Source organism: Vombatus ursinus, unplaced genomic scaffold (genome assembly GCF_900497805.2).
Source record: "Vombatus ursinus unplaced genomic scaffold, bare-nosed wombat genome assembly UNPS02001419.1, whole genome shotgun sequence".
NCBI lineage: Eukaryota > Metazoa > Chordata > Mammalia > Diprotodontia > Vombatidae > Vombatus > Vombatus ursinus.
Genome location: NW_020941197.1, coordinates 2,727,028 through 2,745,299, shown reverse-complemented (window position 1 = coordinate 2,745,299; position 18,272 = coordinate 2,727,028). Strand labels below are relative to the sequence as shown.

General features: G+C 35.6%; 1 protein-coding gene across 4 annotated transcripts in view; it reads left to right on the top strand.

Annotated features, from left to right (window-relative positions):
* Window positions 1–18,272, top strand: part of CNKSR2 (connector enhancer of kinase suppressor of Ras 2) — a 334,822-nt gene that overhangs the window by 257,648 nt on the left and 58,902 nt on the right. For all 4 annotated transcript variants that reach the window (XM_027868521.1, XM_027868512.1, XM_027868505.1 and 1 more), the window contains 3 exons: window positions 1,162–1,235; window positions 2,839–2,910; window positions 9,658–9,725. In XM_027868521.1, the coding sequence (XP_027724322.1) occupies window positions 1,162–1,235; window positions 2,839–2,910; window positions 9,658–9,725 (214 nt within the window). The remainder of the gene's footprint in view (window positions 1–1,161; window positions 1,236–2,838; window positions 2,911–9,657; window positions 9,726–18,272) is intronic.

Here is an 18,272-nt window from a genome sequence, read left to right as displayed (position 1 = left end):
AAGAGAAGAGAAGAGAAGAGAAGAGAAGAGAAGAGAAGAGAAGAGAAAATACAGAATAGAAAATCTGGCTGCTTTTGAGGTGGTACAAGGACATAGGCAAAATTAGAATGAGAATGTTTATGAAAAGTATAATCTCATTTTAATCTGAGTGGTCAAAAGGCATAAAACAGCACTCCCCCCAAAAAAAAGTTGAAGAAAATTTTAGGAAGAAGATCATGATAATCCCAAGTGGCATAAACAAAAACAACAGTTACGAAGTTTTTATCTAAACTTAGATATTGCACAATTCACCTATCCTAATTCCTTATATTTTAGGAGAAAAAGAAGCATTTATTAGTTTAAAAAAGGCATAATTAAAAGATATTTTACATGTGGAATGTTGTTAAAAAACAATTTTAGTTACATGCCGTGTATCCCAATCCAGATAGTCAAAGAACTAATTGATCTTTATTAATATAGACAGGTATTGTGGATTATGCGAAATAGTGGTTTGTATATTTAATAAAATATGGTTCATGTTTATTGATTGCATTTTGGGATAGCAGCATCTAGCACAGTGTCTCCTTAAGGAGTGCTTTATCTTCATTTTTGTATATTATACATTTGTATTATTGCATATTGTTGAAATGAAAAACTGAAAATCAAAGTTGTTTGGGAATTTTTCTACATTTAAAAATATCTAAATGTTCATAAGTAAATTAAAGAAAAATGTTCAGATTGCATCAGTTCTGAAATGGTGAAAATTTGGACCTAAAGTTGTTACTAAGCTAAACAATTTTAAATGGCTACTAATGTTGTATTACCATACTGGAATGAAAAATGCTTATTTGAATTTTTTGTTTCACCTCTGAAAGTAACAAGTTCTAACTTCATAATAATGAAGAGGTTTTTTTATGACATGTTTTCTTTTTAATTGTTTCCTTTGTCATCGAAAAGTTACTCAGAAGATTATGAAAAATAGTATTATTCAAAGATGACATGGAATTACAAAGAGTTCAAAAGGAGAAGCCACAATTGTCATTTCTAAAATATCAGTCTTGGCTCTGATTTAAGGGAATAAAATGAAAAGTCACTTTGATACATCATTGGGAATAAATTAGATGATTTAATTGTCAATCTTCTGTAGATGATGTACTGAAAAGGATTTTTTTTATTCTTTAGGATGAAAAAGCAGAAGGATTCATCAGTTTGCCTGAATTTAAAATTGATAGAGCCAGTGAATGTCGCAAGAAATAGTTAAGTGTGGTTTTTACTTGTCTTTACTTCCAGATTGGTGTCACAACCATAGAGGCCTGCAGACTTGTACTCTCAATCATAGGCTGCTGTTGTTCTTGGTGTTCAGCTATTTTCAGTCGTGTCCAACTCTTTGTGATCCCATTTGGGATTTTCTTGGCAACAGTAGTGGAATGGTTTGCCATTTCCTTCTCCAACTCATTTTACAGAGGAGGAAACTGAGGTAAACAGGGTTAAGTGACTTTCCCAGGGTCACACAGCTAGTAAATTTGTTAGGCCAGATTTAGGGAACTAGGGAAGACAAGTCTTCCTGACTTCAAGCCTGGTACTCTATCCATTGTACCATCCTGCTGCCCCCAAACTAGGCTAGAATGAGCAATGTAAACATGTGTGGTCTAATCAGAGAAATAACATAGATGGATAATTTTGTTCTTTTTTTAAGACTTCTTTCCATGTGGCACTGTCATTTTTATTCTAACTTAGAGATGAAAATTTTCCTTTTCACATGGGCATTTTGCATATAATGTATACCTATACAAAAGCTTTATGATCAGATGATATCAGGAGATTCAGGACACCTGGGCCTTACCTCTGGCATTGACTCCTGTGTGCCCCATGAGATAAATCACTTAGCTTTTCTTAGTTTCCACTTATATAAAGTAAGAATAACCATAACTACCCCACTAAAGTAATCTGTGCTGCTGCATGACCCCTTGCCTGGTTGAGACACTGGTTTAGTCAAGTCTTTTGCTCCCTTCACTTTGTTTCTATGACTTTATCCTTCACAAAAATCCTAAAATTGAAAAAAAAAATTCTTGGATTGGTTGGACTATTTGCCTTTATGTTCTGTTCTTTTTCCACAATCCTCAACCCCTCTTCTTTTTTCCTTCTCTTCACTTATATGGTATAGAAACAATTTTAAGGTTTAGCTAAATGTGCAAAGTTACTCTTTATTTGATCCAGATTTTTTTTCATTATTGAGGCCTACATGGCTTATGAAACAGGTTTCTGAATAGGACTTTCAATTAATACATGGATCCAGAGATCAGCAATTACACAAAAGCTGTTTTGAAAATGCCTGCATGTGTCTCTCAATATGCAAACTGCTTAAGGTAACTGGGAATAGTGCATAGAGTGCTAAACTTGAAGTCAAGAAGACCTGGGTTCAAATTTCTTCTCTGATATTTGCTTGTGATACTGGGCAAATCACATAATTGATCAGAATCTTAAGCAGCTTTGGGAGCTTACCAAATGAGTCATATTTGGCTCCAATCTGTATTGATGGATCGAGGTAACACACTGGGAGTTCCCACGTGCTGATGAAATAACAAATCTTTCATGTATTGGCATAAGATTCTATTTGCATTTACACCCACTTCTTCCACTTAGGTGGCTGATAAAATTTAATGACTAAGCTGATTTCCTGAAAGATTTATTTTTTTTTAACTGACCTTTCTGTCATAGTGGTACAACCACTATTCATACGGATACAAAAACAGTATTAAGGTATATTAATGAATAGCAATAGAGTGTTTAATTGTTTTGTGCCTGAAAATAAAATACATATTACTTTACCTACTTTTATATTATGTTCCTTTTTTACAGTGCATTCAAAGCTTGTCATCCTAAAATCAAAAGTTTTTACTTTGCTGCTGAACATCTGGATGATATGAACAGGTAAAAAAAACAAAAAAAAATGAACCAAACTTTACAAACTATAAAAAGCCAATCATATATTTTGGGGATATCCTGTATAGTTGTAATGATTTTACAATAATACTTATTATTATTATACTTATGTATATTCAATAGTAGCAATATATCTAAGATCTAGAAAGATTTGTTTGATTGGTGTTTGGATTTTTTTCCCCCTTAATTGAACCCAATCATTATTCCACAAGACCTTTGTAATATCTAGTTTTAAGCTGTGACTTTTTCTTTAGTGTCAAACAGTCATGATCACTCACCAGCTATTCAGTTAATTGGTTAGTTATCCAAATAAATATTAATTTAAACATGAGCATTTTAAAAAGCAGAGCTTTTTTGATTGAAACTGACAAGTTGGAAAAGTAGAGAAACACACACATGTATATATAACACATATATAGCATATACATAGCATATATAGTATTGTATATGCTATATACTATATTGTAGTATAGTTATATATACATATATACATTTTATATATATAGATATATGTATATCTAGATATCTAGACATGGAGATCTAGATAGATATGCCTGGAATTCTCAATAGCTGAAATGAAGTGGAAGTCATCTCAGATGCTGAATATGTAAGGAAGCTGCTATTTCCCTTTCTTTTTGTTGCTAACCACTTCCAAATGGCCAATTTAAAAAACAAAAATTAAGGTAATTGCAGCAGTCACTTTGTCTCCAGTATCCTCCTTCCCTCCCTCCTTCCCTCTCTCTCTCCCTCTCTCTCTCTTTCTCTCTCTCTTTCTCTCTCTTCCTCACCCCTCTTCTCTCCCTAATTTCACATAGCAACAAAATCAATAACCCTAAAGCATACATCCCACTATGTCACCCCTTTACTCAAGATCAACTTCAGTGAGTCTCTCTTCCCTCCAAGAGAAAGTACATACTTTTGCATGTGGCTTTTAAAATCTTTCACAATCTGGGTTGAGCCTATCATTCTAGCTTATTGGACATTACACCCCTTCATGAACTCAACATTCCAGTCAAAATGACTGAATCATTATTCTTTTTTCACTTTCCATCCTCCACACTTTTGTACTCATTGTTCCTCTTGCCTGCAAAGCCCTTCTTCCTCACTTCTGCCTCTTGGAATCCTAGTTTCCTTCAAAGTTGATCTCAAGCGCTACCCCCTATAGGAAAATTATATTGATCTCTCCAACTCATACTCTCCTTTCCCCCAGTGATTATTGCTCTCCCCCTAAAAACTACTTTCTATGTATTTTGTACTTGATTTTCTTTGCATTGCTAATGCCTGGAACAAAGTGGTTTTGTAACAAATACTTAAGTTGAATTGAATAATGAGGATCTGATGAATCAAGGAAAACTTGGCCATATCCAACAATTAGATAATTTATGGGAAAATCATCCCCAAAGGCTAAGCAGTTCTCTAGATGGATGAATACCATAATGTGATGGATTTGGCCTATCTGTCTCCCTTCACTTCTCAAATACTCCTCTTCTCCCTCTCTTTCTCTTGAATAATGTTGAAAAGAGGTTGAATGTTTAGCTAAATTTGACAAAATTCCCCATGACACAGGTTGACCAGACCTATAAATAAATGTACCTACATAAATGTGGACCAAAATACACGCACACACACACATACACAGAGAGAGAGAGAGAGAGAAAGAGAGAGAGAGAGAGAGAGATTTTATCCATATTATTTTAGATCCAAGGTTTGCTGTCACCTTATATTATTCATAACACCTTTTGCCATCATTTCCCTATCCATGATGAATAAGTACCCAAACTTTAAAAGTACATGGATAATTGTGCACTTCCAAAGATAAAACAAAGGAGATTAAATAAAAGCCCTAATGCTTCTAGCTGAAATTGAATTCCTGGGCTTTTTTTCTCCTAATGGAAGAAGACAGATGTTGTAAAAGAAGAGGAGGCAGATATGGAACCAGATGGTGCATAAAACTTGATAAAAAAAAAAGATTTACTATTAATGAGGAATCTGAGCTTTTATGTGATCTATATCATCTTCTCTTGATTTATATGACTTGTTCATGAAAATGTCACTATGGTTACCATTTGAAAAACTGGACAGTTTTTTGCACTCCCAATTAAAGCTTCTCTGCAAAATGGAAATGTTGATTAATTTGTACTGGTTGGAGTCTTGCTCTTACTTTGGGTTTTAATTGTTCTACCAGGCACCATTGATCTGGTTGCTCACAAAGCATTGTCCACACATTGAGCTCACTGGCTTCAGGATAAATGTGAAGCGTTCACATCATGAACAAACTGAAAATTGAGTGATCAATATCCATGAGTAACTCTTTCCTCATAAAGTCACATATACTGTGAAGGCTGGCTTTGTCCACAGAGGGAAGAAAACATATGCGCCACTAGTAAAAGGAATTGTGTACAGTCATAGACCAGTTCCAAGGAATCACCACCATCTTAGAAAGATAATGAATGACTTCCTGGTCTGTGACTCATCCTAATCTGACTTTTTATCTTTAAAATGACTTTAATTTTATGCTTTTTTTCCAAAAAAAAAGTATTTGTCTTTTACTCACAAAAGCCCACCTCCTCCCCATGGCCCTCTTCTTCTCAATAGTTCAAAAAAATGCTGACCTCTCTGGGAAGAGAGATTCCCAGACATAAATCCTGATATTTTCAGTTGCATCTGTTTTGTGAGATGCTAAAATCAACCACCCTTTTTTGTTATTTTCATTTTTTCCCAAGAAATGGATCCATGAAAAACTATCCTGTATTTTTTTCGAAAAAACTTCTCCACACCTTAAACCTTTAAGAGTATTTTTAATGTCAGCTTAGAAATGAGGCAACATAATTTCAAGAGCTCCACAGACTAGAATACTGAGTCTTTTCTTTTTAATTATAGTTCAGTCATGTTTCTCCTTTTGTTCACGCTCATATCTCTGACAACTACTTTCATTAGGGAAGCCTTTTAGCACCACTTGTTATTTTAGGTGAGACAAGAGGTACAAATAGCAAGAAAGTACTGATGGGGCATTATTGATGGGAATTTGCTTTCCTCTGACAGGTAGGTTTCTTTACTTTTTACATAATAAATTGTTGATGTGAGTATATGCATACGATTTATAGGCACATACCTACATTTTCATATATAACAAAATCTTTTTGGTAAGTAAATCATAGTAACATTGAACTCTCCTTTAGATGAAGATGTATTTGGACTTTTCTTAGGCATTTTCTTATTTGCGTTTTAATGAAATTACGATTTTATTATCCCATGCCACATATAAAAATGGTTTATTGATCCTGAAAGCATATAGCCAAGCTTTCCCCTTTCCTAGATAGTTCTTGTTTAAAGATGTTTTGGTCATGAAAGATAAATCTTTGTCTTAAAGACTTTCCTCTATCTGCATCCTTGTAAAAGATCCCATCTGTCAACTGCTCAATGGGCATTTATTAAATACTTCCTATGAGCCAGACACTAAGTTAAGTGCTGAGAATGCAAAGAAGGGCAAAAACAGTCCCTGTTCTCAAGGAGCTCATGTTCTAATGTGCAAGGAGGGGAGAGATATCATTGAAATAAGGAGATACATATGAAATATAAACAGAAGTAAAATAGAAGGTAATCTGAAAGGAGGAGGCACTACCAGCTGGACGTATCAAGAAAGTCCTTCTTCAGAAGTTGGATTTGAGCTGAACTTTTAAGAAAACCAGAGGAATTAAGAAGCAGACATGAGGTAGATCATTCCAAGGACAGCCAAAGTAAAGGCATAAAGACAGAAAAAGTACTGTTGTCCTTAAGGCATCACAAGTATACCAGTGAAACTGGGTCAAAGAGTTCATGAAGGGACTGGAGTGGCAGGAAGGAGCAAGGTTATAAAGAGTTTTAAATATCAAGGAGAGGAGTTTATCTATATTTGATCCTGGAGATCATAGGACCCCACAGGAGGTGAATAGTGGGATAACATGGTCATAACTATGCATTAGGAAAATCACCTTGGCAGATGAGTGGTAGATGGTTTGGATTAGGAGAAGACATGAGGCACAGAGACCATGTAAAAAGCTATTGTAATAAATGGTACAGGCAAGAGGTGATGACGGCCTGAACTTGAGCTATGGCTGTGTAAGTGGAGAAGAGAGGACGTATAAGAGAGATGTTGTGAAGGTAGAAATAGCAAGATTAGGTAACAGATTAGATATATAGGGTGAGAGTATCTATACAAAGTAGAGGATTACACCAAGATTTTGGGGGGGTTGAGACAATTGGGTTTAAGTGACTTGTGCAGAGTCACACAGCTAGTGAGTGTTATGTGTCTGGGGCCAGATTTGAACTCAGGTCCTCTTGACTACAGGGCCAGTGCTCTATTCACTGTGTCACCTAGCTTCCCCATACACCAAGATTTTAATCCCTGGTGACTGGATGGGTGGTAGTGCCTTCAACAGTAATAGGGAAGTTTGGAAGAAGGGAGACTTTGGAGGGAAAGACAATAATTTCTCTTTTCAGCATGTTAAATTTGAAATGCCTACAGGATATCCAGTTAGAAATGTGTAAAATGCAGGTAATGATGCATGATTATAGCTCAAGAAAGAGGCTAGGACTAGCCATATAGGTTTGGAAATCATCTGCATAGAGAAATTCACAATTATCTACACAGTTCTCTTCATTGCAGCAAGGGTACACGATGGACTTCTTCTAGCTAACACCTAGACAGCAATTCTGTTCTTATGTTTTCTAAGAGGCTTTTTTCCATGAGCAGAGAAACTGTGCATTACTATTCAGAAAAGTTTCATCTTATGGGTAGTGTAAAAAACAATGAATTCCTTGGTAGGCCACTCAAGGAGTTTTAAAGAGGTCTTTTAGTTTTACATCTTCAGTGATTCTCATAGGAAAAAAAACTAAGAAGACCTTTTGAAATTCTTTGATCTCTAAAGAAACTCATTGTTTTTATAATGCTCATAAAACAGAATTTCCTTGCAGAATTGTGTATCAAGTAGAAGTATGAAGAAGCTGGGATAAAAATCTCTAGTGGTATTAGCTTAAGTGTCCTTTTCTTCTTTATCCATAAAGCCCTAAGCCAGCTGTTCTCCAGAGTATGTAGATAAGTTATTTGCCTCATAAGTCATGTTTCATGCCAGTTTCACTACAAGTATATTTCCTATAACTCATCAGGAGATTAGTTGTCAGTTTAAACCTTCAAATGATGATTTTAAAAGGTTTAGTTTGCATATCTTGTTGATTCAGAACTTTTCACATGTCAATGTGTTTTATTTTTCAAATTTTGGTATTATGTCACTGAATTTGATCATCCTTTATTGTATCCTTTTCATTCTCTGCATTACTTCCCCAAAACTGGGTGATTACACAGTTTTTTTTTATTTTTGGTGTTTGGGGGGCCTTTGATTATTGCAATGCCTGGCATACAGTAAGTGCTTAATAAATCCTCAATGATTATACAGTTTATTTTTAAACTTCCTGTTCTTTCAAAATAATATCAGACATAAATGACTATTACTCTTAAAACAAAGGGTTAAAGTGCTTTCTAGATAGTTTTATTTTCTAAGGATAGAACTCTACAACTCCTTTCATGACATTATAATCATCTGAATCCATGTTGCCACCTCCCGGCATAAAGTTGAAATATGGAAATAGCTTCAAAGGATGTCGTCTTCCACTTGTCAATAAAGATAAGTTTCTATCTCTTTATGTGGCACAAATAAAAAAAGAAATTCTTGGATGCAGTTAACTCTGCCAGTGTTTTTTTGGATTATGTTATTCCAATAAACAATGGGACTAAGTGAAATGGTACTTCTAAAATCATCCAAAATCTAAATACTGATACCAGGTAATAGGTTGGAATGCAGATCCCACTCTATTTCTGATTTGTAAATAGATTTGGTAAATAATTCCAGCTTTATCAATGGGAGGTTGTCACATTGGCTTAAAGACTTAGTGATTTGAGAAGCTGATGTACTCTGAACACTTGGATAATGAACATACTGAAAGCCCCCACAGGGGTGAGAAAAGAGGCTGCACTGCTCTAGGCAGCTGACTGCATTTGACCATGGCGATACTCCTAAAAAACAGAAGAATAGCAGGAGTTTATTTTTAACTTACTTTGCTCATGAAAATAAATCTTCAGGATCTAAGTAGAGGTTACAAGTACACATACTAACAGAAAAACCACAATCACTTTGCATTTAGAGACAAGGTTCAAATTTATCCCCATGATGACTTTTTTTTTCCCCATTCCATGAAATATAAATGTGTTTCACCAAAACATATAACAAGATAATTAAGTCCCCTTGCTTGTTACACAGAGAACTTCTTCCTCTGACTGAAGAGCTCTGAATCTTTTCCCTCACTTATCAGGCCAAATTAGGCCTAAATATACTTCAATCTTTAGAAAGTAATGTTAGTTCTGAGCATGCAGAACAGCTGAGATAATTGGAGTGCTGGTGCATCTATAAACATTAGGCTTAACGGGGCTTTGATTATCTCAAAACCTTTATTTTACGGATGTTGCACATAGTCACTAAAGATTTTTCCATTGGAAACATGACCTTTGGTAAGAGAACAATTTGTACAGTGGCAAAATGATGATCCTTGGGGACCAGATAAATCATAGCATCAAAGAAAACATACTATGTAGAGAAAAAATCTTTTACATATCCCCTTCAGTTCACTTACAATAATCAAAGTATAAGAAATTATCATGTTACAGCAATATTCTTGATTTTAAAAAAATATTTATTGTTTCAGATGGCTAAATAGACTTAACATGCTAGCTGCTGGATATGCAGAAAGAGAGAGAATCAAGCAAGAACAAGGTAAAGTACTATTCATTTAACTGTTTCATTTTTCCTCCTTACTGTTAATTTTTTTGATGGGGGTGTGGCAGTTGAGGGCAATCTGGTACATATGCTGAGTATTAGGAAACTATCAGCTTCATGGTGTTTTTCTTCTCCTCACCTCCTATTGTCATGGTAGGGACAGGACATAGCCTTTTCAGGGTCTGCATATTTTACATATGTTAGTGTATATGTATTTATAAAATAAAGAAGCAGTATGGCATCGTGAATCAAGGGCCAACTTTAAAGTTGAAAAGGCCTGGATTTAAATCCCACCTCTGACCTATACATACTGTGTGACCATGGGCAAGTCATTTGAACTGTGACTGTTCTAAGACTATAGGTTACAAATAAGTTGTAGACTTGCATTGGCAGAGGGAGTTTCCACGCTGAGAGTTCCCATCACTGTTCAAATCACAGGTCTAGGCTTTTTTAAAAGAAGGCATAAAATAATAATGATACATATATTTCTTAAGGTTTACAAAGAACTTTAAGTCCATTATTTTATTTGAACTTCCTAGCAACTCTTTAGGTAGGAACAGTATTGTTTGTGGAAAGAATGATAGGTTGGAGTAAGAGGACCAGGGTTCAGTGCCATCTAGTGCTTACTATCTATGCGGTTTTGAGTAAATCAAACCTCCCTATGCCACAGTTTCTCATCTATAAAATAATAATAATAGCTAACATTTATGTAGTACCTTCTATGTGGCAGGTGCTTTACAAATATTATTTCATTTTATCCTCACAATAACCCTGGGAGGTAAATACTATTATTATTCCTACTTTATAGAGAAGAAACTGAGTTAAATAGAAGTTAAGGGACTTACTAAGAGTCAAACAGCTGTCTGAGACTAGATTTGAACTCAGGTCTTCCTGACGCCAGGCCCTGTGCTTTGTCCACTGTGCCAACTAGTTGCCCATAAAATGCTTGGTTTGCATTAGGTGGCTTCTCAGGTCCCTTCCAGCTATAGGTCTATTGTCCTATAGTATAGGTATTGTTATCCCCATTTCACAGGTAAGAAAACTGAGGTTCAGGGAGATTAAGTGATTTGTCCCCATGGTCATAAAGCTTGCAAGTATTGGAAGCAGTAGTCAGGTTTGATTTCTGTTGAATTCGAAGCTCTCTACATGTTATCTCTCAGGCCTACTCAGTGACAGAATTGTCCTATTTTCAGAGCAGTTCCTGAATAAATAACAGTTATGATTTCTCTTCAAATAGCTTGTGATAGAAAAAGTATTTATACCCTGTGAATATTTTGTCTGTTATCACTAGTCTATGGAATTAAAGGTTTGGGGAGATTGTAAGGAAGAAAAGGGGAAGAAAGAAGCTTATTTAATAGTAGCACAGGCTAGTGTACCTCCCAAACATGTTGTAACCCTGATATATAGACTTGCCCATTAAATTGCTATCTTGGTGGGTCAAAATTATTATAATTCTCTTTTTCATAACTGCTTACTCTTCTATGACCTTATAGATCACACTTGCTTTAAGATTACAGAGCATGACATTACATTGTGGAAATGGGCATTCATTACTCACTCATACACACATAAAGCTGTGGTATAAAGTAGCTTTGAGGCAACTCTGCTTTTTCCAACCATTAACCAAAATATCATTGCTAGTAAGCCTGTAGGAGCATAAGTAATTTTCCAATATGACTTGAGGCATCCTGAAGTCAAGACACTGACAGATGAGGCATGTGTACTTGTTGCTGTATCTCTAGCATCAGAAGAGAATTCCAATAGATATGATTCTGTTGATGCTGGGATGACTATGGAAGCTTTGGCAGCACTCAGGGATCTCTGTAGTTAGATAGTTAACCCCACTGAAATTTCATATTAGCGTTTCAAAACTGGAAATTACAAAGATCTTGTGACACTAAATAGGTCGCTCGACCAATCAATAAATAAATGCTTAATGAGCATTATGAGGTACAAAAAAGAGACCATAGTCAGTTCCATCATTTGCATGAAATAGCCTAAGAACAATTTAAAATACAACATATAAGGGGTGCTAATGAAGGAACTAAGTAATTATATGCTAAAAAAAAAATACAGAATAAAATAGGCACATAATTCAGTGAGGTTATTCAGGGAAAGCATTACAGAAAAAGAGAGTTTCAAGTAAGATTTTGAAGAAGGTAATGGCTACTAGCGGAGAGGGTGAGTGAGATTCAAAAATAGCTGTTCATAAATAATCTAGCTGGATGTGATGGCATATGCCAATAATCCCAGCTCTCTGCTGGGGGTTCTCAGGAGCTCTGAGCTGCTGTGGGCTATGCACTAGGACCAGGTGTCAGCACTGAAGTTAAACATTGAGAGGATAAGTCCTTGAGATGGGGACAGGGCAGGGCCAAGGGTAGCAGATCAAAGCTCTCAGAGGAAAATCAGCCTACTGAATAGCCCCCTTGCACTTCCAATCTGGGCAAGATAGGGAGACTCAGTCTTCAAAAAAAAATTTAATTATAGATAGTGTTTTAATATACTTAATATGATATAAAATATATCTAATATTTTATCTAATATTTAATATATTATATCTAATATTTAAACAATATTCAATGTTTAGCTTAAATAATATATCATGTATTAATAGAATGACACATGTTACATATAATATTTTAATAATATTTTATTTCCAATAAATAATGTGGAGGCTATCTGTCAAATGGATATGTGCAAAGGCACCATAAATGAAATTTCAAAATAGCCAGTGTCCAAATTTCATTTCTTTACTCTAAAACTGATTTTATTTTATCATTCTCCTGGCTTAAATTAGCAAATATTAGGGTTAGGGGGTAGGGGAAACAGGCCATTCCCTTTCATATTTATATCAAAACCACTGATTAGCCAGGTGCAGTGGTATATTCTTGTATTCCTAGAACCTTGGGAAGTTGAAGCTAAGGCTGTAGACTGCTTGAGCTCGAGAATTCTGGCCCACACTACTTGGGTGTGTTCACTCATTTTGGCAACAATACAGTAAGCCCTAGGAATGGGGAATTCCCAAGTTGCCTATCCAAGGACAGAAATGGTGTAGGCCCACAAGCATGGAGCGCTTCTGGAATTACCACACCTGAGTCTCATCGACTCAAAAGATTAGAGTCAGAGATGTGGATGTTGTACTGAGAGGAAAACGGAGCTTCATAAAATGAATTTATATGAATAACACAGCTTGCTCTTACTTTCTATATTTTGACCCTCAGCATTACTTTTATACTGAGCATGGTCTTGATTATAATAAATTTTCTCTGTATTTTTTTTAATTTTACTACCAAAACTTCTTACGAATGAGAAAATTAGCAAAGTATATTGTGTACACAGATTCAGCTAACTTTTTACTTCATAGTAACTTACTTCATAGGTTCAAGCTGTTTGTTTCATCATGTGAGTATATATTTTAGCATGTTGTGATATACCTAAAATAATAATAAAAATAATAAAAAACTCATAAATAGAAATATGTATAGAATGATTTTACATATATATACATATTTGTGTCTAATGGTAGCCATGGGGGGAGGGGAGGAAAGAAAAGAAAGGGAAAAAAATAAATTTATATAATTTTATTATCTATTTAAAAGGAATATAAAGTTGTACACAATAGATTTACAGTTTTATGTACAATAATCTTTTTTCATTATACTATGTTATGGAAATGCTTGTTTTATTCTAAAATCAAAATAAAATTAATGATAATAAATAGCCATTGTAATAATAATTTACATTTTATAGCATTTTATAGTTATAAAGCACCATATTTCATTTAATTCTCACAACACTCAGGTATTGCAAATATTATCACCCCTGTTTGACAGATGAGGAAACTAATGCTAAGAGGAATTATTATTTTCCTAAGGTCATACAGCTAATAAGGGAGAGAATTTGATGTCTTCTGATGCTGGATTCAATACACTTTCTGCTATAGCATGCTGAAAATTGAGATACACAGATATAATATATAGATAATATATACATTTGTTGTGTTGTTTTTAAGTCATGTCTGACTCTTAGTGACCCCATTTGGGATTTTCTTGGTGAAGATACTGGAGTAGTTTGCCATTTCATTCTCCAGATCATTTTACAGATGAGGAAACTGAGGCAAACAGGGTTAAGTGACTTGCCCAGGATCACCCAGCTAGTAAGTGTCTCAGGCCAGACTTGAATTCAGGTCTTCCTGACTCCAGGCTTGGCACTTTATCCACTGTGGCACCTAGCTGCCCTAATATATAGATAATCAATAATATATAGATATATAGTAAAATAATAGATATCTAAAAAAACAGATACAAGAATTTCTAGGACATAATTCATATTTCAGCTTAGGTTGTTGTTACCCAAGCATTTTAATGTAGCTTAGAAACATACAGAATTTTCCACCTTCAGCACAGGACCAGAGATTTAGAACTGGAAGGAATCTTTATCTTCATTTTGTAAATGAGGAAATTCATTCCTAGAAAGGATAGGTGACTTCACCAAGGACAGGCAGATAGCAAGTGGCAGATATCAAATTCAAGTTCAGGTTCTCTAACTACAAATCTGGCTTTCTATCTATTACACTATCCTGCAAGTCTGAATGGTTATTTATAAAGAGAGAACTCTTTTCATATATGTGCTCCCCATTTTTAATACTCCCGTGGCACCATCAGAGTAGTGTACTCAGCACTGAATTTTAAGAATGTGGACAGAAGAAACTTTATACCAAATAGTCCTTTGAGAGTTAGAGAAATTGTGGTAAAATGTGAAGCAATGCCCTTTGTGATAGAGAACCTGCCAAAGGTTATTTTCACACAAATGTCCAGTGTATCTGAGAAGTATCACACTGACTTGCTGAAGTTTACTCCTTTCCCTGAAAGGCATAAAAGAATAAAGTTTCATCATCAATTGTTGTCCTCTAGAAAGAAAGATGTGCCAAGATAACCCATAAGCTAATGATTTATTAATCACTTTTTCAATTTAAAGTCCATTTTTATTAATACTTTTTTCAGACACTTATACAATCTTTATAAAGTTTTCATCATTCTTAAGTGAATGCAAAATGGTGTCATTTTTTAGAGTTTTTAAAAATAACAATAAAAAATAATGGTCTTTAGGAAAATGCTTCTTGCTGTAATAAAACTGGAAGGTGAATGGAAATTTGCTGTTCTCTTCATTGTAGTGTTCACCATGGATAGGTCTTCATTAAATCTTGTATTTTGAATACCACAACAAACAAGGAACATCTTAAAACACTGTTTTTATTTAGATTTATGGTCAACTATAAGAAAAAAATTATTAACTTGTATGTAGGGTGAAACAATAGTTTAAAGCTCGAAACAATATAGTCTAAATTTTGAAAACCCTTAAGTTTTAGCATAACCCATTAAAAATGGAGTTGTGGTATGAAACATGACTACTTTTCTCTGTGGTATCATACTTGGACTCTTCCATCACATGCAGAGCTTAGAGTAAGAAAAAGAAATTATTTTTCCAGGAATTTAATCATTTTTCTGGGAAACCTAACAAACTCTAGATAGGTAGTATGAAAAATGACCCCTCTCCCCCAAAAAAAGAAATAAAATTATGACCACATAAGACACTAAGATAGGCACAGTCCTACTGGGAAGAAATAGTTTCCTCAAACCTCAGAGCTTTGAGAGATATTTGCCCAAATACCCACTATGATGGAAAAGGTATCATAAGGATTTAGAAAGCCTTTTTGCTCGTCCTAAGATGGAAACAGCTTTTTTATATGTATATACTGGCTTTAGGAAAGATGGAAATTTGTGGGAAGAGAAGTTTTAAGGGGAAACAGTAACAAGAACTGAGTGTGAAGCAACAACATAAACATATGAATCCATGTTGGAGGCTTCCTGCTATAGCCTCAGCCCAGTCACTTCCTTTCGGCTGAGTACCAGGTAGAAGCGCTTCTGTGAGCCCCATCTTTTCTCTTCAGTGATATTCACTTTGTTTTGTCCTTCTCACCATATGTTGTTTCAGACTACATGGAGGCTGCAAAATGCAGAACATACAAAAATTCATACCACCAGCAGCTACATAGACTTTGGAAAGAGGCCTACCTTTGGATTCTGGGGATAGTGTGGGAGAATTCTGGGCAAATGGATCACTGCTAAAACAAGCATTTATTTTTTTAAAAGCACTGTCAGGGCAGCTAGGGGGTGCAATTGATAGAGCACCAGCCCTGGAGTCAGGAGGACCTGATTTCAAAACTGGCCTCAGACACTAGTCACGTGTCCCTGGGCAAATCACTTAATCCCAATTGCCTCAAACAAAAAGAAAACATCTCCTACGTGTCAGGCACTCTGCTAGGTACTAGATACTAAGGCAAAAATGAAACAATTTCTGCCCTCAAGGAGCTTACAGTCTATTGGAGAAGACAACATATACATATAGAGGAATATGCAAGATAGATGCACAGGGATTTGGGGAAAGAAAAGCACTGCAAAAAAGTATGAAGATGAGAGATGGAGTGTTGTGTATGAGGAACAGTAAGAAATCTAGTTTGGCTGGACCTTGGAGAACTAAAGAGAAGTTTCTAGGACCTTCAGTTCAGAGTGGCAAAAGCCTTAGAATGACTTCCCCATGAAAATTTCAGGCCCTCAGAAATTTACTTTCTGTATAGCATGTCAAGATTCACCCTTAATGGTGTTGGCCTAAATATCCAGCTGCCAGAAATTTCTTTTGTAAGGACTAAACCAGGCTGTCTGGGCAGCCCACCAGGGAACAGACACAGAAGACCTCATAAGTACTGGCTGATTCCTTTTGGCTCGTTTATGGGCCATTTGGTGTTAGCTCACGTTTTATGGGATGCTTTGAGACTAGCCTCAGTGACAGGTTGATCTGACTGAGAAGCCAGACTTGAAATATTAGATAAATCTAAACCCTTGGCTCTATTTTATTTGCAAGAAACTGTTACAGTAGTGGCAAACTTTTCCTCAGTCTAGATATTTTGGTCCTAGATATCTTCCTTTCTCTCTGCACCTTGGTGTAGGACTGTAACCTAATGAATTCCTCCAAAGCCAAGTCATTTTTGTTCACTTTCACTAGAGACTCTTAATATGAGGAGGGAGAATTGGAGACTAATAGGTGGTCCACATCATTAGGATATTCTTGCTATAGATTCCAGGGATTGATGCAAATTGAATCATTCAGCAAACTCTCACTCGTCAAGTAGATACTATGTGCCATCTCTGAGTTAAGTGAAGGAGATAGAAGGTTTAGTTAACACACTCTCCCTGCCTTCCTAAAGCTTATAGTCTTGTTAGGGGAATTGGAGAGGTATAGAACAAAGTACTCTGTGAGGTCAAAAGGGGAAGGACATCATCAAGAAAACAAGAAAGCTTTATGTAGGACTTGGCTTTTGAACTGGGATGGATAGGAATTCTATATAAGAGGAAAAGGGAGAGCATTTTAAGCATAGGGAAAAGTAGGAATGGCAGAAAAATACAGGTTGCATTTGGAGGACAGAAGGTAGTCCAGTTGGGCTATAGTGAAAATATGGAAAGATATGAGATTAGGCTCGTTGAAGGTGGGGGTTTTACTGATATCCTAAACACCAAGCACAATGCATTATACATGTTGTTGCTATTATTGTTGTCGAGTCATTTCAGTTGTATCTGACTCTTTATGACCATTTTAGGGTTTTCTTGGCAAAGATCTTAGCGTAGTTTGCCAATTCCTTCTCCAGCTCATTTTCTACAGATAAGGAACTGAGGCAAACAAGGTTAAGTGACTTTCCCAGGGTCACACAGTTAGTAAGTGTCTGAGGCCAGATTTGAACTCGGTAAGATGAGTCTTCCTAATTCCAAGTCCAATGCTCTATCCACTATGCCACCTAGCTTCCTTTACACATATTAGACATTTGATAAATGTCTGTTGCATTGAATTGAATTGCCTTGAATGACTGTCAAAGAACTTTGAGCTGTACTTGGTGGGCAATAGGGAGTCACTGGAGATTGTTGAGCAAAGAAATAACAAGACAAAATCTATGCAAAAAGAATAATCTGGAAGCAATGTGAGGGATGGATTGGAGGACAAAGAGGAAATAGGAAAGTTAGCTAGGAGGCTATTTCAATAGTCTTGGAAGGTGGTAATAAGAGCCTGCACTAGGATCATGGCAGTGGGACTACAGATGTGAGGACATATGCAAACATACATATTTCTGAGGTGGAATTTTTTTAAGACTTGAAAACTAAGTGGATATGAGTAAGGTAGAGAAAAGCATCAAAGATTCAAAATTCTGTTAAGTATAAATTCTTGTTCTTTGGTAAAACAGAGCATAAATAAAGCTAATAAGAGGATCTGGTAAAAGAAGTGGAATTTCTAATGTGGACAAAAGTTCTTGCAGATTATCTGTCCAATGATAAATTGAGGTTCTATCAGGCAAATACAAAGAGAGAGAGAGACAGAGACGAGACAGAGAGCAAAAGAAAAAAAAGAAAGATAGAAAGAAAGAAGGAAGCAAAGAAGGAAGGAAGGAAGGAAGAAAGAAAGAAAGAAAGAAAGAAAGAAAGAAAGAAAGAAAGAAAG